We start from the raw sequence: 26,313 nt of genomic DNA, 5'->3' as shown, positions 1-26,313 counted from the left end.
CCTCATTTGAATTTGTGAATCTGGTTAAATGATACTTGACTTGTGTATGCTTGTATTGCATATTTAATTATATATCGCCCATCACTATCAGAAATTCCAAGATGGCAGCGCCCATAACCAGGTGAGGAAAAGGATGTTCCGCTTTACAAATCATTAAAACTCGACAAGATTTGTTTGTTTGTCAAACCTTTTGCATCTGTAGGTTATATTAAATTTGAAGACAAATTTGTAGAATAATCTTAGCATTTTACAGTTTAATATTATTATTATTGTAAGCTTTAAGGGGTGGTGCAATAATTATGTGTACCCCGGGGGTGAATTATAGGGGGGGCAAAGATTTTTTCGCAGGCCAAAAGGGGGGGGCAAGCATTTTTGGCAGGTCGAAAGGGGGGTCAAGCAATTTTGGCAGGTCGAAAGGGGGGCAAGCAATTTTTGGCACAGATATTTTGGGCACCGTTTCTATATTACGCCCTAAAAAGGCGTAGGAAAGCGTTACGAACACGTTCAATGCAAAATTTCCTGCTCGCTGCGCGAGCATTATATGTTAAGACAATTAAGGTTTTAAATTCGGGTTCCTCAAAATCTTGCATGTGGGGGGCAAAGATTTTTTGGCACGTCAAAGGGGGGGCAAAGGTTTTTGGCACGTCGAAAGGGGGGGGCAAAGGTTTTTAGCACGGCCAAAGGGGGGAACAGCGATTTTTGGCAGACCATTTTGAGAATTCACCCCGGGTACACATAATTATTGCACCACCCCTAATACAGCAGGTAGGTAACCCAGTCCCAGGCAAACCTTAGTTAACACATTTGCTAGTCAGCCAAATTCGCCGACAATGTCAATGCATATTTACATAGAAATTTAAAACAACTGGCGAAGAAGGAAGCGTACATAAATATGTTTTCTATACTTCACTTGACCCAAATATATGATTTTTATGGTGATAAGTCACTCGCACATGGAATTTGAGAGGATTTGGATAGCAGTTCCATTAAAAAAGCTGCTATCATAATGAGACTAAGATCTAGAAACACCCCGAAATGCCGTTTTGGGGAATTTTGCTAGCTGAAACTTTTTGATGAAAGTCAATCTTTGACAAGATGTAACTTTGCTACGGAAAGTGCTATGAAAAAATGGTTTTCAGTTTTGGCTTTGTTTACTAAAGGGCTTTGATTTGATATATAAAATGATGCAGTTTGATGGTAAATTTGAATTCACCTAGCATACCTACAGCAGGCCTAACTCAGACATAGACTCAGACTGTAAGGTACTAATTTCGAGGAGCATAACAAACACCAAATTGGTGTCATAACAAACACCAAATTGGTGTCGTATGACCTGACATGCATGCATTCTTTTGTCGAGAGTTGACATGGTCTTTCAATTTGTGCCGAGTGTCCTTGGCAGACAGTCTTGACTATGCTTCAGTGGTCATGAAAGGATTCAATAGATAACCTCTGCCCCACTAATCCCCAGCTATTGTGTGAAATTGCACCTCGGAAAATGTATTATAACAACTCAGTCCTCAAATGATAGTCATATAACGACCAAAAGATAAATGACTGACTATCATTGAGGACTGAGTTCCGCAGTCTAGGCCTAACTAGTAACAGTACCCGGGAACAGTACAGCCTATAATACATGTAGGTATGCCAGGCAAACACATTTGCTAGTCAGCGAAATTCGCCTAGACCGGGGACCAAACACAATACATATTTACATAGAAATTTCAATTTTTTTCAAGAACAGGTCGGTCAAGGAAATCTAGCTACATAAATATGTTTTCTATATTGTTCGATTGAGTTTCCCGGGCAATTAGGGTAAGAATTCGTTCCACTGTGCCGGAATCAATATTGAGAATTTGTTCCACTGTGCCGGAATCAATATTGAAGACAGGTGAATACAGGTGATTCTTGCAGACGCAATTTGTGCCAATCAACGTTTGCAAGAATCAGCATTGAATCACACAACTCTGTTTACGAGAATCGATTCTTGGATTCTCACCAAAATTCTGACCTGGGCAATAGTAAAAACATTGCCCAGTAGTTCAATTTTTACGAAATTCTTAATTTAAAGGGGGGCATAGCTAATTCAATGACCACCTTTTAACCAATCAGATGACAGGAATCTATATGACCCAGAAGTGCGGACAGTATACATGTCATTGTTTCTTCATGATTTCCCCAGGTTATCACATGCTATTTTCCAGCATATTTGTTCCAATTGTCAAGCATTGTCTCATCCAGTACTGGGAGTAGCTGCAATAAGATGGAACTCCAACAGGGCAACAGTGGCAAAAACCAATCGCAAGAAATACACCAGGGTCTATCCTGCCATGATTGTCAATCAAGATGGGTCAACATACTGGATAAAGTATCCAGAACCAAGATTTATCATGAAGGTACTATTACTGAATAAACTTGTGATGCAGCACATCAAAAAAAGGGGGGGGGAAGGGGGTGATGAAGTTAATTTTGAGTTCAGTATTCTGCTTTGAAAACATTTTGCAAGCTTTGAAATGAAACCTCATTTACTAAAATTGACTAGGCATTCATATTTTATAAGTGAAAACGCATTCCAAAAAGTTTTCTTTATTTTTATCTCACTATTTCATATATCTTGAAAGCACTTCCTGCAAAGCCACCCCTTTTTATATGCTGCATCGGCAGCATCACAGTTAATTAATTATTACACCCAAGAGGATGAGAGTGACTAAGAAAGACAGAAAGATGGTGTGTGTGGTCACTTATCTACAGCCCTCTGAATTTGGAGCCAGTGTAGATCCATGCCAACTGGATGGTATATAATTGACTTATACTGCGCATTGCAAGTCAGCATAACGTCAAATGACAATGTCTCAGACTTACGCGATTTACCGAAAAGGTAAATTGCAATGGCAACAATGTTGGAGGATGACAGATGGACATGTCTCTTTTATTGTATTATCATTATCATGAAAAATTTCCCATGGAGACCCCCTGGAGGACATAATTTTATTTAAAAGCAGATGAATTTGTCACAAGTGATGTCACCAAGCATGCCAAGGGCCAGTTTGTAACTGAGAAATCAGTAAAAATATCAATAAATGACTAGCTCCATTATTTTTAACATTATGACTAATAATACTAGTACTACGTAATTGATGTTATCATGGTTACCGTATTCATTCCGCTTAACAAAGTCATTATGGGTGGGCGCTTATTTTTTACATGGTTTACCCAATTTTTTCCTAACAGGCGTTTATTAGAGACAAATTAACATACGTTATAAAAGGGTCCTGAGACGTTCCAGTAGCTTTTCTGATGCAGAAAATATATTGCATGTTTACACAGGACTTCTAATCCCCCAGCTATTTCACTGTATCCACGTCTATCCGTCACTTCAACATTAATGGTACCCTTTAGCAAATTGAAAATACCCTGGGTGGGTGCTTATTGGGGCATGGGCGCTTATTGGAACGAATACGGTATTAGGTTTTATAATTATTATATTTTTTTAAATTTAATTTTACAGCTTCCTGTTGACATCAGCACACTGAGTGCAGAAGAGCGCAAATTGAGACTAAAACGCTATGCTCCCAAGAAGAAAGAGGTTATGATAGAAGATGATCTTGAGGATGACGATGACTTTGACAGTAGCAAATACAAACGCATGTTTCAGAAGACAAGAAGATGATAGCAAAGACAAAAGACATGTATAAATAATGAACATTGAACATAGCAATATCACAGGATTGTTAAGTTTTGTGCAAAGAAAAGGATTTTATTGCTTTAGGATCTCTGTCAAAAACTAGGCTTTACCGTTGAGGAGAGATAGAGCGATTGCTCCCCATCACTCCCCTCAAATAAAGCAGAGGAGAGCTTTTTATTGCTCACCTACCTTTGGTGTAACAATAATAACCACATATATACAGTACAGTAAAAATGCTCTCCTAGTGCTCTCCAGTAGCACTCAAGGAGAGCAATAACAAGCTCCCCTGCAAATTTTAAACGGAAAAGCCTGAAAAAGGCTGATTCAAAGTTAGATTTTACTGGTATGAAATATTGGATAAAATATTGTATAAGAATTTCATGCAAATCTGTAAAAATTACACCTACATTGTTTTGTATGAGCTACCATAACAACATGGATATAATAATCTGTACTGTCATCATTGTCACCAGTGGCGTAGATTTCTTTTTGACATTGGGGGGATGTGATTGGAAAAGATTTCTTGATGTATTATGGATCCAGCACCTTTTGGCGACAAAATAAGTTATGGCACAACTGCATGCATAGCGCACTAAAATATTGAAGCTAAAAGGGTGAAATATGCAGTAAAAAGTGGAATAAATTTGCATGAAGCAAGCAAAAATTTGGCTAAATGTGAGGTTAATGAACACACAGGCATCAACATGGGGGGATGATTGCATGGGCCATGCCCCCTTATCAAAATATTGCAAGGATTTAAAAACACACAGCAACAAAATTTGTTTGCTTGGCCTCCACTGACAGACCCAAAATTGGCCAAAGTCATTTTTTTAAAGTTTTAGTTTGAAGGCAAGCAAACAATATTTCTTCTTTGACCTTTATGTAGTCTCATTTGCATAAAGTCGTAGCTATATGTACGCTGAAAATTGACAACATTGGCGGGAAATTTGAATTGAAGGGTTAGGGTGATTGCGTCATCGCATCACCTGAGCTCACCGGGATTCATGCATGAGCAGTGGTTATCCTTGTGGTATTTTCGGGTGTTATATCACACTTTATAGGTCAAAATGTAAGGTGCTTCAACCTACCCATTGCAGGTAAATGTTCACACTTTTGGTCAAATATATGCATGGAGAACTCATTTCCCCTCTGTGGTAATTTTATCATGATTTTGAAACAACTACTGATTAAAATAAAACCTCATTTATGTCAAAATTATTTGTTTTGCACTGAATGATATTGTTGTATGGGGAACTATGAGGGAGGGATCAGAGACAGAAAGGTGAAGAAAAAACTATTAAATCCATCATATAAAACATTGATATTGAGACCGTTTATATGTATGGGATGATTTTTTAAATTTTTTAAATGGGACAACTTTTGGAGCGTTGAAAAACGATACTGCTTTATTCACAGCTTGTTGAATTTTTCGAATCAATAAAATGTACAGTATGTCAAGGCATGCAAAGAAATGTAAATTTTAGGAGGGGTATTTCTTTTGAACCCAGTGGATCTAATTATCATAACTTGAACAGTCGTCCCCATTGCGTTTAATAGATTGATAAAAATATCGCGGGAAAAGACCAAATTTGTAAAGAATTAGGATTTATCACCAGATTTGTCAAGAGAGAGTTGAAAACTTGTTGGGTCTGTCTGACAATATTTAGCAACATTTTCATTATTTAAATCAATATATTATTGAAAAATAACACTTTGATGTTTAGCAAAAGTTCAACATATACTTTGATTGAGAATCTAATAAGTGGGCACATTGTACCAATAAAGCCGTTTTCACCCCGATAATTGGCCAAAATAAGTAAAATACAAAAATTTGGATGCTACGCGCACATTGTCCCAATAAGCCTTTGGAAGCTCAAAGATTTACAATGTAAATGTTCAGTCTTGGGTTCAGTCTCTCTGAAAAAATGGTATGGAAAATTTTGGTCCTTGCCCCAAAACTTTTTATATGCCCCCACTTAAACATCTTGCTCGCCCTGAGTATTCTCCGAGGCACTCCCACTTTGGAGGTGAAGCGTATGTAGGGCTGTTAAGACCCCCTTTTCAGCGTCGCTGTCACCAAAAGATCCCATATATTTTTATATGAACACATGCTCTTTCACACAAAGACCCCCTATTCTTCCATTTGATCTGTCACCCAAAGACCCTTACAAATTCAATTTGAACAGCAACTTTCATTTATCACTGATTTTGTTACTTATTTTGAAAAAGAAATTTAAAGCCATTTAGAATTAGAAATTTGATGTTCGAGGCGTCTGTGGCGCTGTTTCGGCTCTCACCTAAAGGTTCAATTTAAAAAAAAAGGTCATGTTCTCACCCAGTGACCCCATATTTTTTACATTTTTCTCACTCCGTATGTCAAAAATCACGCTCTCATCACCCAATGACCCAGCGAAAGCGCCAGCCCTACAGCTATTTCCATTTCATAATTTGAAGTGCCCCCGAGCCTTCTTCATCATTTCAGCAAGTTGACACCAAGGCGAGTATCCACAGGGCCGTAGCCAGCTTTCTTGGTCAAGGGTGGCCAAAATTTTAGCCAGTAACCCACACAGCCATCAACTTGGGGGGGTGATTGTATACTAGTAGGCCTAATGGATTGGGGCCAATGGGGATTGACCCCCGGGATCTACGCCTAGGTTTATGCCAAAAATAGGGGGAGTTAGGAAAAATAAAAACGACTGGTGGTGACTCAAAATTTCTGTGTGCTATCCGCACATTCTTTTAACGTACAGTCAAATTTCATCCGCAATCTTTTAGTTACTGAGGCCCTTATAGATAGGCCTAATGCGAAAATTTTGCGTGCTCCACACACATTCTTTGCACTTACAATCAAAATTTATACATGCCCTGCATGTGGCGTAGCTAGGGGTTGTGGCGCATGGGGCAAGGATGTATAATGGCGCCCAGCACCCATTTTTGAAACAATTGCGAAAACACAGCACTTTAATGACATTTGGTCACAATGAAGTTGAATTTCAGTCTTAAATTGATCTTTCAAATGACTATTTGTGCTGAAATGCGTGCGAAGATTGATTGGTTTTTTTATACACCGTCATTTCAGCGCCCCTAAATGTGGCGCCCGGGGCATGTTGGCCCCCCCCTCTTGCCCCCCTAGTTATGCCACTGGCCCTGCGCACCTTCTTTATGCTTACAATCAGAGTTTTTTGTGCGATCAGCACCTTAGTTCAAACAATATAACTACTGAATTTTTGCCTGTGATGGAGGGGTCATAAAGATTGACTCTGGTCACCAACATATTCTCCCCTCCCCTTCTGAAACTCTGAAGAAAATGACATCCCCTTAAACCATTGCTCTCTCCCACCAAGTCTACAAAAAGTCTACATTACATTATATTTATTTCTGTCTGTTTTCTTTTCAATTGAATTCTTATAGACCAGCACTGCCTGGGCAGGAAATTTCACATTTTTAACGCCCTCTTTTGTTAAAAATTTTGACATTTACGAAGGATTGCCGGTCCTGCTATGCAAGTACTTACAATGTATTTGATTGGTGTTTGTGTATCATTGACGATACAGGAAATAGGTACCAAAGAACCAATTAAAACTACCGTTTTATAACGAGTGGACCGGTTATTGATCTGCGCGATGGCTTGCGCAAATTGTACGACTTGTAAACATCCATGACATCCCTCATCAAAGACGGGCCGCTAAAACACCGGTCTTTAATCAACGATTTTGGCATAGTAGCAGTCATAAAAACATACGGAATTAACTTCAATTTCAAGATGGATATGCACTAATATTGTACGGCATTATTCATGATGAGTGGAGCGGGACTTCGTGGCAGCTACGACGGAAAGATCGCCGGTTTGTATGATCTTGAAGAAACGTTAGGCAGAGGTCACTTCGCTATTGTAAAACTTGCCAAACATGTTTTCACAGGGCAGAAGGTAGCTGTCAAAGTCATAGATAAAAACAAACTTGATGAGGTCTCGCGAGCTCATCTCTTTCAGGAGGTACGATGTATGAAATTGGTACAACACCCTAACGTTGTACGTCTTTATGAAGTTATAGACACTCAGACAAAATTGTACTTGATATTAGAACTTGGAGATGGAGGGGATATGTACGACTACATCATGCAGCACGAAAATGGTCTGGATGAAGATCTGGCCAGATATTACTTTAGACAGATTGTACAAGCCATATCATATTGCCATAAACTGCATGTTGTACATAGAGACTTAAAGCCTGAGAATGTTATTTTCTTCAAGAAACAAGGCATAGTTAAACTAACAGATTTTGGATTTAGTAATTTGTATCGACCCGGAGAAAAGCTAGAAACATCATGTGGAAGTTTAGCCTACTCTGCTCCAGAGATATTACTTGGCGATTTGTATGATGCTCCAGCAGTGGGTATGTATTTTTGTACTGTATATGTGTATCATATGTATCACATAATTATTTCTTGTTTCATTTACCGGTAAGCTTGCTTGAGAAGTAAGTCTATAAATAATGAAAGACAAAGATTAAAAAGAATTTATCGCGTCTGCCATCTGATGTCACTGTCAATTATGATCCTTGATTGGTTTACACAGGGTAATAGCGTGTAAAAGGAAGGCCGATTTATCTGGTGCCGATCAGAAAAAGGAATAGCAGAGAAAGGCGAAAAAATTACGTACGGTACCTTTACAAGGCAAAAAGCAACTTTTCTAGGCATTTTTGACATGGTGCCTACTACGCGAAAGAAAGTTTCCTACTATAAAGACCTAACTTTTGAGATGGTTCGTATGTTTGAAGGTGCAAAATTAACAATAAGGCGCCCGGTTTTACCACCGCGTTCAGCAACTCATATCATCACGACATTTGTAAACAAACCGTGCTCGAGTTTGATTGACAGATGACATGAGACGCGATAAATTCTTTAGCCATGATTTTGCAGCAAAAGTAAATTTAGTCCCTATAGTACATATTTTAGAGAATAAATGATAGGATTTTTGTCTTTTGCCTATCCAATATCGTTACTTTTGTGAGGACATCCCCGTTGTTTTAAATGAACGAAACCATCACGAACATCTAAGCCCAGTCAATGCATTTTAAGACGCGCGAGTGCGATCGCGCGCATAGAGCTCACCTTAAATCACTTTACCGAGTGCGATTTATAGCGCACCTTGTTTCCAAGCAGTGCACTTACTGTAAAAATGTTGCTTTATGCCATAAAAGTTTTATAATGGACGAGTGGAAAAGTCATACTTTACTCAATAAAAACTGACATTTCATTTCAAATGAGTTCAAGTTTAGGCCAAATATCATTATATTTATCGAATTACTGTAATATTTTGGCTACATGTAACTAAGTATAAGACATAATTCAAGGTCAAATTTTGGTCACTTTTTCTTCGACTCACGCCGGCAGTTCAGTGAGTCTTGTTTATATTTAAACTGACCTAATCTGAACAACAGAGGGCAGGCAACATTTTGGATTTTTTTGCATTTTCGTATTTTCGGAGCGTTTTTTAAAGCTTCTTGTGCCATTTTTCAGGGGAAGTCTCGCTTTTCTCGCTTTTCAAAATTTAGGATCTCGTTTTTTACTTCAAAAAATTTGTGTTTTTTGCCGGCCTAGTTATAATTTTTTGTTGGACATGGTATATTTTTTCTGACTTTGCTGGAAGCTTATTTCAAGTGGTCATGGTGGATTTTACTGCGGAGGATCCAGTTTTCAACGGAGACAGACAATATGCACGAGGTGTTTCTTACCAAAATTTGCAAAAATTTCACCGATCCTACGCACACGATTCGTCAGTTCTGTGCACGTGATGTCATGCAGTGGGTGCGTGGGGCAGTGCTGGGAAATTTGCATAAAATGCTTCTTATCTGAATATCAAGTGCAATAATTCAAATAGCCCACCTAAACTTCTTACCGAGTGCAAATGATAGCACACCTAAAATCCTTACCGAGTGCAATTAACAGCACACATGTAGCTCGCCTGACTATTTCCAGGAGTGCGATTTGTAGCACACCTGCTTTTTTCAAAATTCATTGACTGTAAGCCGCCGAATCGCATTCTTAGTTCTTGCACGTGTATTATGCGAACACATTATCGCGCGATGCCCGATCATTGAGGAGCAACAAGCGTGCCGCCGTTGCGTGGCGGCGTGCGCCCTGACCAGTGTCCGATTTACAATTTTTTTCCTACCTGCACTGGTGCATGTAGCCCAAAATTTCTACATGCACAGCAAAAAGTGTGCATGCACCAAAATTAAAGCAAACATGAAATCACATTGAATCACGATCATTGTCAGTTAAGCTTGTAATAATATTTCCGGCTCCCCTGTCAGTGTCATTTTTATGCCGATCACTCGCCCCTTCACTCGCCGATTTCTCAGCCAAAACACAGGATGCTGTGGCTTCATCTGTTTTTGAGCTATTTCCTTTTGCTGGACATTATTATGATTATTTTCCGACGTAAACAAATATTTCCCACGGTTTAAATTCCGGTCCTTTTTTTCCAATGAAATGAAAATGACACTCTTCTACATGTGCGAGGGTATCGGGAATTGGTGGCATATGATGTCACATTACGCTAGCCCCTCTAAGGGAAGTCATAGTCTCGGACCAGACTGTATGTGGCTATCGCGAATGTTCGTTAGGATGGACGAGTATCAGACCGATGCAAACTAGCTGTGTAGAAGACTAGGGAAGTCAATGAAAAAAAGTGACAGTTCTCACGTGAGTGACGTGATAGCTACATGTAGGGGTATCGGGAATTGTCAATTGTGCGATTTGTGCCAGCCCTTCTAATGAAGTCAGAAGATGTTGCGCTAAAAATAGATAGGGTTTTTCCCAATCGGACTGACTGCTTGTTTACTTTTGTATATTGGCCTTGTCATATCGCTAGCGCTAAAATCGTACATGCACGTGTGCAGGCAGGTAGTGAAAAGCTGCATGCACAGAGGGAATGTTGCATGCACTGGTGCAGGTATGCAGGTGGTAAATCGAACACTGGCCCTGACTAATATCACTATCAACTATTGTGAGATATTATACACCAGAAAACCAATCAAATTACGTGAATTCTTTACAAGACGCACCCATTGAATAAGAATGTCAGGCTAGTATGTTCATTGTTCATGATTGTATTTAATATAGCGAGGGTGGTCTAATTTAAAGGAAAATATCGCCAACATTGAACAATAGCTAAGGCTTAGCTTCACATTCGAGGCTAGTGCAGAGACATTTAAAACGCTAGTGGCTCCATGATACGATAAACACACGCACAGAGCTGATAGCGCAGGAAAGCATACCGGTACGTATGTATGCGCCTTACATTGCGCACGGTACACACTAGTACGCTACATGTACATGGATGCAAAGTGTAGGGGAGATTGGGGTTAGTTGGAACGCGGGTTAAGTTGAAACATTGTATTTTTTCTGACACAAAAAATTAATTTGGTAAAATACTGGCACCTAGTAATAGGTATTAGTAAGGGTCATCCACCAAATTAGCAACAGCACTGATGCCCCATCAGTGTTGGCTTGGGAAAGGAATATCTGTTTTTTTACTTACTGACTAATTTTTATACCCCTCAGAAAAGATGCGTTATCTCCATGTTGTTTGAAGATTCAGGGGATTATTTTTTGAGTATCATAAGCACTAGTAGTAAGTCCCAGAATAATGTTAAATAATAGTTTTATTGTATTTCTTATTTTGTGTAATGAACTTTGAAATGTAAAAATAGGCATCGGGGTTAGTTGAAACTTTTGAGGTGGGGTTAGTTGACACATGAAAATCGCATAGAAAAACATGGTTAAAAATTTGACTTTTTAAAAATTTGTAACATGTTTACCATTTCTTCAATATTGCTTTAATATGGTTAAAAAGCAATAATACAAGCAAAAAGTACACACAGAAAGTACATTTTATAATATTTTAGGCTTCTCATATTTTGGTCTATGGTGACACTCGTCACCTTGTGTCCAAAGTATTGACCACCACTCCCACATATTTATTTATTCATTTTTTCACACTGATTGTATGGAGGGTGCCTTCAAGGGAAGTATAACCCTAACAACACAATAATAATTATTTTGAAATTTTTACAAGCCGTGTTTCAACTAACCCCACCCTATTTTTCAACTTACCCCAGGGGTGGGGTTAGTTGAAACACTTTTTTCAAATTTTCAAATTGGATTATATGAATAATCATAAGCAGGTCTAATAAAGTTTAAGGCTGTATTTGTAGCATGTATGTATATGTTTATACTGATATGGTTAGTGTTTCTTGAAAGTAATCGGTTTGCGTTAAAAAGACGATTTTGTGAAAAATGTTTCAACTAACCCCAATCTCCCCTATGTTCCAGCTTTGCGAAGAATTACTTTAAATTTACCTGTAGTCGGATTCGCTGAAAGCATTTTACACCGTCTGACCGTCATGACGGTGTAATAAGCAATGGAAGTTCAGAAATAAACAGGGCCGATCGTGACTGGTAGGCGACTGGTGATCACAAGTTGCACTTCAGCAATTGTTCGATTTACCAGAAAAAAGTTTGCATTTGTGCAGGTAACATAGAAAATCTACCTGCACTTGTGCATTTGTGCAGGTAACAACTAACATAGAAAATCTACCTGCACAAAGTGAAAGTAACTTGCACACAATTTAAACCATAAGAAATTTGTGTTGTGAAACTAATCATCTTTTTTTCTATGAAAAGTACAAATTGGGTGTCAAGGGATATTACTAACTTTGATTTAGAGGCACATTGTATGTTTCTGATTCCAAAGTTCTGTGTAATTTACAACTAAAATTCTACATGTATGCATTTGTGCCTGTATTTGAAAAGTTACAGAATCAAAGTCACCTGCATATGTGCAGGTGGTAAATCGAACACTGACACCGGAGGAAACATGATTGTGGTATTCACAACCGCAAAATGTTTTTCGGGTGCAAATTTTGCATTTTTCAAAAAATATTTTATTTTAATTTTTATTTAAAATTTTTTTTAAAATACATGTGGTGCACAGTTTGTTATTCAAGGTTGGAATTAGAAAACTGAGCACTATTTAAAAACAAAAAAGCATTGAATTTTGCATTTGCTAGCTGTTCAATAGAAGAAAAAGTACCGTAATTAAATGAAGTACCTACGCCATATGTGCGCCCCAATCAAATTGCTCGTTAGATGATATGTATACGCACACCGGTGCAGAGGTTATTGATATCATATCCATCAATGACCTCCGCGTATAACGCTTATGCGGTACAATGACTTCCGCGTGTGCGCATCTGTTGCGCCGGAACACTTCACGCGCACGCAACTGCCAACTACCATATTTGCACATGGCGTGATTGCGCAGTGCTGTAATTGGTAAGTCTGTTTTAGCCTGTTCGACTTTTTGAAGGGCGAAATTTTGATAAGTTTTGATAAAAATTGTTTATTTCAACAAATTCCTCCCCTCTGGTTTTACAACCTTACTGACCCGGTATGGAATTCCCCGGAATATGTGTAGCTGTCATTTTCCTGTGTACTACAGTCGATCAGCATATAATGTCAGCGTTTCACAGCATTCATTGATGTTTATACAGTGTAGGTGAATATATTGGTGAATATATTGGGTCTACATTTCGCCAATATTTAGTGCTGAGAACTGCATCAAGATGTTAAAAAACCTACTTTTCCACTTTGGAAAAAAAAACGCGACCATGATTTTTTTTGGTCGGTCGGGGAAAGGGCAACCAAACATTTTTTTTTGCCTTAAAGCAATCGAAGTTCGGAATTAAACGTGTGTCTGGTGTCCCGCAAGGTTCAGTTATGGGACCGGTGACACAATTATTTTAAAATCAACATCTCCAGTCTGCAGTCTTTTTGCTGATGACAGCATTGTGTTTAAAAAAATCGCATAGAGCTCATTTAGCCTTCAACTGCAAGTGAAGCATGGAACCCAGATGTTCAGCGCTTCGAAGCATCCAGCGCTAGACTACGCGTTTTGTCTTCCAATATTTCCGTTAGACATGTCTCATAATCCAGAAGCTTGGTTGGGAGTTAGTTCTGACAGTAATACAGAACATACTCAGTATCTTTGTTTTATCTTTATCATTATGATGTTAGTGGATACTGTCATACTGAGTTACCAGGGCGCCATTACGCCATATTTGGATTCGTTTCGCAATTAATCTTTATAGATCTAGATGCATACATGACATGTACGAGGAGGTATCCAAAAGTTTTTGACATCACCCAGAACTTGAAAGAGCTATATATATCGATGAAATTTTGTCAGTGTAATCACTGGTCCTTTATGTACATTACAGTCCAAAGATGGTCTCATAAGTATGTTTACTTTCTTTACAGGAGGTGCTAGATGGGCAGTAGGCCTGGGGTAGCGCTAGGTTGCTTTTTGGGGTCCCGGACCCACCAAAATAGAGTTCGGACCCCCTGTCTTTAAATTTTCTGCAAGTTCAGGGGTCCCTGCAGACCCCAATTTTTCAATGTAGCGCTATTGCAGACATACTATTTATGCTGCATTTGTGCAACTCGGACTCGCCAAACTCTACTACGGACCCCCTACTTTTTAATTTTCTGCAAGTTCTGGGGTCCCTGCGGACACTGGAGTGTTTAGTTCTAGCGCTACCCCTGCAGTAGGCGCATAACCTTTTCATGATAAGATCCTCCACTTTCTTTGAGTTTCTTCACTGTGGCGCATCATCCGTTAGTGATGGGCGTCCACTTCTTGGCTCATCTGTGAGGGACATTTGGCCAGTTTGGAAATTCCTTTTTCAAAAAGCAACAGTGCCATATGATGGGCAATCATCACCGAGGATAGCTTTCATTTCATCATAGATTTTTGAGCATTGTAGGCCTAACCCTTCAAATGCAGGAACTGAATCATGCTGCGTGCCTCAATTTTCACCATCTTGTAGGTTATGCGCCTACTGCCCATCTAGCGCCACCTGTAAAGAAAGTAAACATACTTATGAGACCATTTTTGGACCATAATGTACATAAGGACCAGTAATTACACTGACAACATTTCAGCGATATAGCTCCTTCACTTCTGGGTGATGTCAAAAACTTTTGGATACCCCCTCGTACATGCCCATTTACCGATAGCCAACCTCTAGAAACTCTTCTTTCTCTACATGTAAACCACTTACCAGTACGCTAATGTAGTCCAATATGTTTTCTGCAGACATGTAGGCAAAACGGAGATTGCGTTTTTGCAGGGGCTTATGGATGCCATCATATGATATGAATGAGTGATGAGTCTTTATTAAAATGGTATAATTTGATGGGTTTTTCCACCTTTTTCAAATTTTGGTTCCTCTGTTTACTTGCTGTTTAAAACGTGCTGTTCATTGTTCACATTTTATAACGGTCACTTCTTGTAAGATGATGTCACTTCACACAGACAAAAAATGATCCAGATCGTTCACCAACTTGCAAAGTTTAGATGCAGCATGTGCGCGCACAAAAAATGGCACAATCACAAAATTTGATTCAAAAGGGCACGATTGAACAATGCAAAGCACAGGGACTTTGCCTGTTGCTGATGAATGTCAATGTTCTGTGTACTTTACTGTCTGTGATGGTTTGTAAACATAACACCATGTGCTCATTAATTTTACTTACAAGCCGACGACGATTGTCGGCTTGTTCTGTCTCTTCTCAATTCTTACAAGCCGACGACGGATGTCGGCTTGTTCTGTCTCTTCTCAATTCTTCTTCTTCTTCTTCTGGCAACTCGTGACATTTTGCGTGACTTGCCACGTTTCGCCCTAGCTCTCTTATGCTTCGACAGATTTCAACCATAGTTGAGCCAAATGACCACTGGACTAGGCCAAACCTTCCATTTGACTTTGACCTTGCTGTGACCTTTGACCTAGCTATAATGGTCAAAAGTGTGATTTCACAAAAAATGCTACTCCTTCCACAAATTTCATGCAATGATCATGTGACTCATGCATATGAATCAACATGTGGCAGTGCTTAAAACTTCCTAAAAAGAATTGAGGTCAAAGGTCATTAAGGGGTCATTTCCGGTCTGAAAGCTAAAAATATTCAAAAAATCACTGTCTTTACAAAATATATAGCAGAGAGTCGCCATTAGCACACATGCATTGCTACTAGCCAGGGTCTTTAGGATGCCTACAGGTTTGGGGTCAAAGGTCATTAAGGGGTTACTTCGGTCAAAAACCAAAATGTTCAAAAAATTTTATCTCAAAATGTAAACAGACCAGAATAATATAACCAACATACATGAATTAGTGTTCCCTGATGTATGCATGGTATTTTTATTTTGGGGGTCAAAGGTCATTAAGGGGTCACTTCCTGTTTTTAGCTGAATAACTTCAAGAATTTTTATCTCAAGAACTGAACATGTTAGAATTTTTTAATTAAAATTGGAACAATGCATTTTGTCGGTGTACATAAGGTTTTTTTTACATTGAGGTCAAAGGTCATTAAAGGGGTCAAAAGGTCAATCAAAAATTTTCAAAAATCAAAATCCATGTATAAGTTCGATTAAGCTGAAATTCACCAGGAATATTTCTTATGACATCCTAAGCACAGTGTAAGAGCAGTTGACCCCATCCGTAACCCAGGGGTCAAGTTATAGGGGTCAAATTGCGGCTTGTATTCAGCGTCTGTTGACTCTAGTTTCTTACAAGCCGACGACGGATGTCGGCTTGTTCTGTCTCTTCTTAATTCTTCTTCTTCTTCTTCTGGCAACTCGTGACATTTTGCGTGACTTGCCACGTTTCGCCCTAGCTCTCTTATGCTTCGACAGATTTCAACCATAGTTGAGCCAAATGACCACTGGACTAGGCCAAACCTTCCATTTGACTTTGACCTTGCTGTGACCTTTGACCTAGCTATAATGGTCAAAAGTGTGATTTCACAAAAATGCTACTCCTTCCACAAATTTCATGCAATGATCATGTGACTCATGCATATGAATCAACATGTGGCAGTGCTTAAAACTTCCTAAAAAGAATTGAGGTCAAAGGTCATTAAGGGGGTCATTTCCGGTCTGAAAGCTAAAAATATTCAAAAAATCACTGTCTTTACAAAATATATAGCAGAGAGTCGCCATTAGCACACATGCATTGCTACTAGCCAGGGTCTTTAGGATGCCTACAGGTTTGGGGTCAAAGGTCATTAAGGGGTTACTTCCGTCAAAAACCAAAAATGTTCAAAAAATTTTATCTCAAAATGTAAACAGACCAGAATAATATAACCAACATACATGAATTAGTGTTCCCTGATGTATGCATGGTATTTTTATTTTGGGGTCAAAGGTCATTAAGGGTCACTTCCTGTTTTTAGCTGAATAACTTCAAGAATTTTTATCTCAAGAACTGAACATGTTAGAATTTTTTAATTAAAATTGGAACAATGCATTTTGTCGGTGTACATAAGGTTTTTTTACATTGAGGTCAAAGGTCATTAAAGGGGTCAAAAGGTCAATCAAAAATTTTCAAAAAATCAAAATCCATGTATAAGTTCCGATTAAGCTGAAATTCACCAGGAATATTTCTTATGACATCCTAAGCACAGTGCAAGAGCAGTTGACCCCATCCGTAACCCAGGGGTCAAGTTATAGGGGTCAAATCGCGGCTTGTATTCAGCGTCTGTTGACTCTAGTTTCTTCTTCTTCTTTCTTTCTTTCTTCTGGCAACTCGTGACATTTTGCGTGACTTGCCACGTTTCGCCCTAGCTCTCTTATGCTTTGACAGATTTCAACCATAGTTGAGCCAAATGACCACTGGACTAGGCAAAACCTTACATTTGACTTTGACCTGACTGTGACCTTTGACCTTGACCTTATGGCCAAAAATGTTGATTTCACAAAAAATGCTACTCCTTCCACAAATTACATGCAATGATCATGTGACTCATGCATATGAATCAACATGTGGCAGTGCTTAAAACTTCCCAAAAAGAATTGAGGTCAAAGGTCATTAAGGGGTTATTTCCGGTAAAAGTCTGAAAAATTTGTAAAAAATATTCAAAAATTCACTGTCTTTACAAATTACATAGCAGAGAGTCGCCATTAGCACACATGCATTGCTACTAGCCAGGGTCTTTAGGATGCCTACAGTTTTGGGCTCAAAGGTCATTAAGGGGTTACTTCCGGTCAAAACGAAAATTATCAAAAATGTTTAAAAAATTTTTATCTCAAAATGTAAACAGACCAGAATAATATAACCAACATACATGAATAAGTGTTCCCTGATGTATGCATGGTATTTTTATTTTGGGGGTCAAAGGTCATTAAGGGGTCACTTCCTGTTTTTAGCTGAATAACTTCAAGAATTTTTATCTCGAGAACTAAACATGTTAGAATTTTTTAATTAAAATTGGATCAATGCATTTTGTCGGTGTACACAAGGTTTTTTTTTTTTTTTTTTCAAAGGTCATTAAGGGGGTCAAAAGGTCCATCAAAATTTTCAAAAAATCAAAATCCATGTATAAGTTCCGATTAAGCTGAAATTCACCAGGAATATTTCGTATGACCTCCTAAGCACAATGCAAGAGCAGTTGACCCCATCCGTAACCCAGGGGTCAAGTTATAGGGGTCAAATTGCGGCTTGTATTCAGCGTCTGTTGACTCTAGTTCTTTCTTTCTTCTGGCAACCAATCAACTGCATCTAGCTCGCAAAGGATTGACAGATTTCAACCAAAGTTGACCCAAATGACCACTGGGCTAGGCCAAACCTTCCATTTGACTTTGACCTCGCTGTGACCTTTGACCTAGCTATAATGGTCAAAAATGTGATTTCACAAAAAATGCTACTCCTTCCACAAATTTCATGCAATGATCATGTGACTCATGCATATGAATCAACATGTGGCAGTGCTTAAAACTTCCTAAAAGAATTGAGGTCAAAGGTCATTAAGGGGTCATTTCCGGTCTAAAAGCTAAAAATATTCAAAAAATCACTGTCTTTACAAAATATATAGCAGAGAGTCGCCATTAGCACACATGCATTGCTACTAGCTAGGGTCTTTAGGATGCCTACAGGTTTGGGGTCAAAGGTCATTAAGGGGTTACTTCCGGTCAAAAACCAAAAATGTTCAAAAAAATTTATCTCAAAATGTAAACAGACCAGAATAATATAACCAACATACATGAATTAGTGTTCCCTGATGTATGCATGGTATTTTTATTTTGGGGGTCAAAGGTCATTAAGGGGTCACTTCCTGTTTTTAGCTGAATAACTTCAAGAATTTTTATCTCAAGAACTGAACATGTTAGAATTTTTTAATTAAAATTGGAACAATGCATTTTGTCGGTGTACATAAGGTTTTTTTAACATTGAGGTCAAAGGTCATTAAAAGGGTCAAAAGGTCAATCAAAAATTTTCAAAAATCAAAATCCATGTATAAGTTCGATTAAGCTGAAATTCACCAGGAATATTTCTTATGACATCCTAAGCACAGTGCAAAGAGCAGTTGACCCCATCCGTAACCCAGGGGTCAAGTTATAGGGGTCAAATTATGCTTGTATTCAGCGTCTGTTGACTCTAGTTTCTTCTTCTTCTTCTTTCTTCTGGCAACTCGTGACATTTTGCGTGACTTGCCACGTTTCGCCCTAGCTCTCTTATGCTTCGACAGATTTCAACCATAGTTGAGCCAAATGACCACTGGACTAGGCCAAACCTTACATTTGACTTTGACCTGACTGTGACCTTTGACCTTGACCTTATGGCCAAAAATGTTGATTTCACAAAAAATGCTACTCCTTCCACAAATTAGATGCAATGATCATGTGACTCATGCATATGAATCAACATGTGGCAGTGCTTAAAACTTCCTAAAAAGAATTGAGGTCAAAGGTCATTAAGGGGTCATTTCCGGTCAAAGTCTGAAAAATTTGTAAAAAATATTCAAAAAATCACTGTCTGTACAAATTACATAGCAGAGAGTCGCCATTAACACACATGCATTGCTATTAGCCAGGGTCTTTAGGATGTCTACAGTTTTGGGGTCAAATGTCATTAAGGGGTTACTTCCGGTCAAAAACCAAAATTATCAAAAATGTTCAAAAAAATTTTATCTCAAAAGATAAACAGACCAGAATAATATAACCATCACACATGAATCAGTGTTCCCTGATGTATGCATGGTATTTTTATTGTGGGGTCAAAGGTCATTAAGGGGTCACTTCCTGTTTTTAGCTAAATAATTTTAAGAATTTTTATCCAAACAACTATTAAAACATAGTAGAATGTTTAAATTAAAATTGGAACAATGCATTTTGTCGGTGTACGTAATGTTTTTTTTCCATTGAAGTCAAAGGTCATTAAGGGGTCAAAAGGTCAATCAAAATTTAAAAAAATCAAAATCCATGTATAAGTTCGATTAAGCTGAAATTCACCAGGAATATTTCTTATGACATCCTAAGCACAATGCAAGAGCAGTTGACCCCATCCGTAACCCAGGGGTCAAGTTATAGGGGTCAAATTGCGGCTTGTATTCAGCGTCTGTTGACTCTAGTTTTAACCTCCCTCTGTTGAAAACTCTCCTTAGAAAAATAACGGGACAGTGAGTGTGCTCCCGATATATGGCATTTGTCTACCGATCCAATGTCGATTTTTATTCTTTATTTTGAAATGAGTGATCACAGGCTAATAGTATGACAGTTGGCTCTGCGGATTTAAATATTGCAGTTATTGTTGATTTTATGCATTGATAATAATGTAGGGGTGTTCTTTGTTTATTTGCATTTGGAGTATGTTTTGATGGTACCGTAAAGTGGTCTCTTGGACCTTTATTCTTTGAATGACTGATGACAATATCTGGAAATGAATATTCAACAGTTAAAATAATAATAAAAAAACTCATCAAGATAGTTTAGAAGCTACAGTAGGTACCCAAAATGTGACTTACACGATGGGTTTGGGACTTACTGCAAGTGAAAGTGATCACAGTGTATTAAAGTCCTAAATACATCGAAAGTCCTTAAATAAATCATAACTCTTCCACATACATGTAGACTTATCTTTACAATGTGTCGTAAGTCACAAATCCATATGGTCATTTTCACAGTAAAGGGTGTAACTTTTGATTTTTAGGGTCAAAATTTCAAACCACTTAAATATGTTTCTGTTTACTGTAATCATGCATAGAAGCAACTTAAATTCCAGTAAAATAGTGTTTCAAGGCTTAAACCTTTTGATTTCTGATAAAAAATTTGACATTTCCATAACATTTTGGTTAAAATCTAAGAAAAAATGTATTTTACATAAGCTCAGAAAATTATGACATGAAAGCTGGAATACATGTGAAATCCCATTCCAAAGTAAGTCAACAGATATAAGTTAAATTTTATACCATGTTTTGCTATGTTTGTAATTGCAATTTTGAAAATTTTTAACATCAAGGGTCATTTGCAATGGAAATTTCCCAACCTTAAACATATTTTTAAAGTTTTAATTGGGTTCCTAAAATAATTTAAATGTCTAACTTCATGTACAAATACTACTTGATGAAAGGAACCTCCCAGCCAAGTTTCACAGAAATTGGAGTTATTTTTTAGAATTGGCAATTCAAGCGATTTGTGTTTCGGAGGCTTCAGTTAACAACACAGGTGATCATAAAAGTAAAATATTTGGCTAACTACTACAAGTTGACATGAAAAAATAGGTAAAAATATCACAATTACCAATTTTCATGCTTTGCTTCTAAGTATTGAATTTCAGTTGTGACAAAAATTAAATTATCACAGCAAGTCATTTTTTTTGTTTCGAGGCTTCATGTTTACAATGGTTAAACATGGCAGAAGTAGTTTTTTTGAAAACAACACTGTTGGGATCATCTAAGCTGTTATTTTCTTGTGTGTATTGAATCAATGATTCTATGCGGCAGATATTGCAGATTTATAACATGATAATTTTTTCACCTATTTGTTAAGTATGGTGTTATTTGCATGTGAAGCCTCCGCAACGGGCTTTCTTGGATATCAGTATATTTTTCAAGCATTAACCATAATATCAATTTTTTTTTTTTTTTTTGACATTCTGCACATATCATGCAACAATTACAATGCAGATATCAATATGGAACATACCAATTTAGATATGCATAGATGATAATTAAGTTTACTGTTGTTTCGGAGGCTTCATTTGTTTCGGAGGCTTCAATTGTTAACGGAAAGTTTGTATTGGGTCCCATTTTCAAGCGGTGATATATATCTCCATGATTTAAAAACAAGTGACTTGAGGATCTACTTTGCTACATTTTGATCAATAGATTGGATGAGCTCTTTTATTTATATTTGCCCAAGCTTGCTGAACAGTTTGTTTCGAGGCTTCAAAAAGTTAACGGAAAATCGGCTCTTTGAAGTCAAGATTTTATAAAATTTTTAAAAGCTTGCAAATCAACTAATTTTTGTTACCCATTTCAAGTTAAGATATCAACTGTTATGAATCAAGAAGAAGTGAAGAAATAACCAAGAATTATGAACCAAAGCTATACCCACAAAGTTTGTTAACAATTGTTAACGGAAAATGAAGCCTCAAACGACAAATATCAAGTCCGGTTCTCAAAAATACAGGGCTGTTCACAATTAAATCTAATGTGGCAGTGTTTACTGAACATATGACCGTACTTTCAGGATAAGAAAAATTATCCATGAACTAACTGAAGAAAACACAGGGTTTTACAAAATGTTACTGTTTTTACAGTTTTTCAAAATGGCAATATTAGGTACATTTAAGCCTGCTAAAACTGAACGCAGTAACTCCGAAGATGATTATGCTACCCAAGGTAGCTGCTAACTAGATGACTTATGTGGCCAAAAATCATGGAATTCTGTGGCTTTATTAGAAAACTACGGATCAAAATGTTAAAAATCCAAAGTTACACCCTTTACCGTGAAAATGACCATATACCGGCAACTCCTATAGACCACTTGACATACGTGTGATTGCCCGGCAGTGTGCGCATGAATTATGGCAATTTCCATTGTTCTTTGTCCTGCAGTTTGCGTACGGTACGCAAAGTAGTTTGCTCAGGGCACATGCCTTTTAAATCACCCACCACATTTCATAGTACAAGAAAGCCAGTGTAGCGTTCGTTCAAGCATATCGATAGACCAGTCCCTCGCCTTTATTGATATACAATGTCAAGTGGTCTATAGGATTAGGATTGCTTGTAGATCAAGAGTCTTTGTGATTAAATGCCTGGATTTACAATTAGGCCGAATAAATATGTTTAGCATCCAGGTTTTTGAAAAATATGGAATGAGAATGTTTTTTTTTTTTTTTTTTGCAAAATCCATATTTGGTCCATATTTGCATACACTACGATACCTACAATGTAGAAAAAAAGGAGGGCGCCTTTTTTATTTTGTTTTTCTGGCAGGTTTTGCCCCTCTACTGATCACTAAACGTCCCCGAAATGTTTCTTACACATTTGGAAGGTTGTTGATCTTCTCAAACTTCTTCATTGAAAAGTTATTTATCTGAAATGTTAGAAAATAAAAAGAAAATTGAAGAATCTTCAAAAAAGGAAGCAGAAGAGGACGCAGACGCTATATACCTATTTCTTTTTTTACTCTGCCTTACAATGGGTTACAGGACTCTTGATGCATTGTGATTGAATGTAAATGAAATGCAGATCAATTTTGTTGATATTTGGAAACAACAAATAAAATTAAGTTAGCATTCACTCAAAAAAGTCACAATGTGTTTTGCCGTTGATTTTTGAATTTAAAGGTCACACTCTACAGAATCAAATTAGTTTTGTAAAAGAAAATCAATGTTGGTGACAGTGGCAATTTGCTTTCCCCTGACTTGGGCATGGAATCTTTCACATCAATACCCAATTAGTTCTAGGGAAATAAGCAATTTGGTCCCATAGGATAACCAAATCAAAATAGGAAGATATTTGCAGCATGGGACATTAAATCTAATTGCTAAAATATAAAATATTTTCTGCTTTTCTGCTTCTTTTAATACAGGAATGGAAGAAGTATAAATAGAATTAATCATGTGACCAATCAATTATTATCAATCTGGTAAATGTCAAACTGAGGTAACTTGATAATTTGAGAATACACTATACATCCTAAAATGTACATCAGGTCATTTTCAAATAATATAAATGGGAGGGGGGGGCAATGGCATCTGGTCCAAGCTTTGAGGGCCCTGTGGTAATGTCCATAGCCCTGTGGTAATGTCCATAGCCACCAAATTTATTGCCCCCCTCCAAAGCCTCTGATCAATGTTGTACATGTACAATCAAAATTGTCACTCCCTCCCTGATCTAGAGCACTTGCTACCCAAGTGACAGAATTCTCCCTGTTTTATCATGAACTTGACCTATCTTTTGGGTTTTAAAATATTAAAAATTGAGGTGATTTGTGTAGTGTTTCTCTCAGTGCTGAAACACTGAAACAGGAAGTTATAAATTTTCAATTTTGTACATTGCATTATGAATTTAAATTAATCTTCATTGATTTTATCATCCACATCCTTACCCATCAAACTGCCTGCCTAACTAATACAAATACTCTTGAAGTTGAAGAGTTGTTTTAAATGACAAAGCAGTTTGCTGCATTAACATTTACAAGTTTTAGAATTGTGGGGATCATACTTTTTTGTTGCAACATCTTTCAAAAGGAAAGCGTCAATTTGGAGAGGGCAGCTATAGTCAGTGATGCCAACACCGTGCCTTAGACGCACAATTGGGCTGCTTGGCGATCACTTGCCGCTACTCAAAAAAAGCATGCCGCTACTTGCCTAAAATTGGGCTACTTTTGTCAGTGTCAGGCTGCGGCAGTAATTTGATGTATTCTCCTTTCAATTTAGCCGATTTATAAAGGTTTTGAGTCACTGAAGTTCGAAATTGCAATTACAGTGGATTTTGCGACCACTGACCATTTATTGATCGGTCCTTAACTTCAAGTGTTTTTCCGCCCAATTGGGTGATTTGTGTTCTAAATTAGGGTAAATCCGCCCAAATATCCGGTATTGGGCGCTTTTTTAGGAAGTTAAAAAATTGGGCTACTTGAGACTCATTTACCCCGGCTTGGCGCGCCAATGTGCCGCACCTTGGCGCTGAAAAGTTTTGGCAACACTGGCTATAATACACCGGATTGATGACAGAACAATGTGGATCTCAACACAGATCTCAACCACATCCTGTTGGGCTTTGATTTCTTTCTAGTGTCTATGGTCCAAGGCTGGTACAAAAAATGTACATGACCTTCCATAAAGTTGAATGCTGACTGTATGACCATCAGTTTTAAATTCAATTTGGTAAAAAAAAAGCCACCGGTCTTGTACATTTTTGTTTACCAAAAGTTTGATAGGTAACATACATAGGCCTAGGCCTAATGACTGTGTAGTTCCAAATCTACACAGAATTTTAAACTTGTGTCCATTTGTTGTCAATCTGTACATAAATCTGCTCACAGATATATTGGAACACACCTGCTTCACTCTATAGTAGTACCAGTAACCACCGGTATAAGCCCACCTTCAGGTATAAGCCCACCCCTATTTTTTCAAAACATTCTGGGAATAAGGGTGCACTCGGCTATAAGCCCAGTACTAAATTTTGGCCTAGAATAATCGATGCCTTTCTCTCACATTTAAGAACAAATATAAATAAATATTAGTTGATAATTAATATTCCACACTTAGAATTTTAAGAAATTGACATAGATGATAGAAATTAGTAATTACTGGTACATTGGGCATACAAATGGGGATGATTTTTCTTATTTCTAAATTCAATTACTAGCCCCTCCTCGGTTATAAGCCCACCCCCATTTTTGAAGTGAAATCTGCCATCTAGGGGGGTGGGCTTATACCCAAGTGGTTACAGTATTTGGACTTATAAGCACAGCCATAGGAGATGAATGTCATCAGTACATGATACATGTATGTGGGTGGTGGTGTTAATGAACTTCAATGTGTCTGGTGACAATAATCACATGGATTTAGAATTATTGTATGCAAGCAGGTGAGAATTATCATTTTTAAAAAGGAATATTCAGCATGAAAAAATTCCCAAAGGAATTTGAAGAAGCAGCAATTTTTAGTTTTCCCTACATGTAGTTATTGTAAAATTGTAAGCCACTGGTATGCTGTCAGCCTGAAAAGTAGCCCAAACTCAGGGAAAGTACAACTTCGCAAACACTGCATTCCATTCATGAAAAAGGTCTGTACGTCCTTTACATTGAATGACTAAAGGTCAAGTGTCAGAGTTATTGCTGTCACAAAGCAAATAGACACAATTCTAATTATAGTCAATCCCAGAGTCAGTCAATCCTATATTTTGTCATGCTTCTTGTGTAGAGCACTGGTTTTGTCACGTATGGTAAAGTAGGCCTATGTAATCATTTTGTCGCTCGGATGATATACGTAGTGATGTATCACGAAAATGGCCATTTTGAGATAATCACATTTGAAATTTTTGACACTTTTAACCGTTTGTCACACATTACCTCTATTAAAATATCCTCCTTTTCTTGAATGGATATGAAAAAATAGATATTTAAGTTACATGTATAAAATATGTTGTTGTCAGTCACCAATTAATTGTAATAATGAATCATTAAACTTAAACGTCAGTACGTCAAATTGTTTTGAAAAATGGTTAGCTCCATTCCAAATTGACATTTATGACACATGATATGTCTG

At 37.6% G+C, this 26,313-nt stretch overlaps 2 protein-coding genes across 2 annotated transcripts in view; both read left to right on the top strand.

The window, feature by feature from the left end:
• Positions 1–28: 28 nt before the first annotated feature.
• On the top strand, positions 29–4,900 carry LOC140135596 (large ribosomal subunit protein mL55-like). Its single transcript, XM_072157138.1, has 3 exons — positions 29–121; positions 2,183–2,396; positions 3,509–4,900. Exons 1-3 carry the CDS (start codon positions 102–104, stop codon positions 3,668–3,670), a joined length of 396 nt encoding a protein of 131 aa, XP_072013239.1. The 5' UTR covers positions 29–101; the 3' UTR covers positions 3,671–4,900.
• A 2,338-nt stretch (positions 4,901–7,238) lies between these two features.
• LOC140135594 (uncharacterized) overlaps positions 7,239–26,313 on the top strand; it is a 98,232-nt gene continuing 79,157 nt past the window's right edge. Inside the window, 1 exon segment of the mRNA XM_072157136.1 lies at positions 7,239–8,079. Within this exon segment, the coding sequence (XP_072013237.1) occupies positions 7,482–8,079 (598 nt within the window). The 5' untranslated portion in view covers positions 7,239–7,481.

This window comes from Amphiura filiformis, chromosome 16 (genome assembly GCF_039555335.1).
Source record: "Amphiura filiformis chromosome 16, Afil_fr2py, whole genome shotgun sequence".
NCBI classification, from domain to species: domain Eukaryota; kingdom Metazoa; phylum Echinodermata; class Ophiuroidea; order Amphilepidida; family Amphiuridae; genus Amphiura; species Amphiura filiformis.
This window is presented reverse-complemented; position numbering and strand designations above follow the sequence as displayed.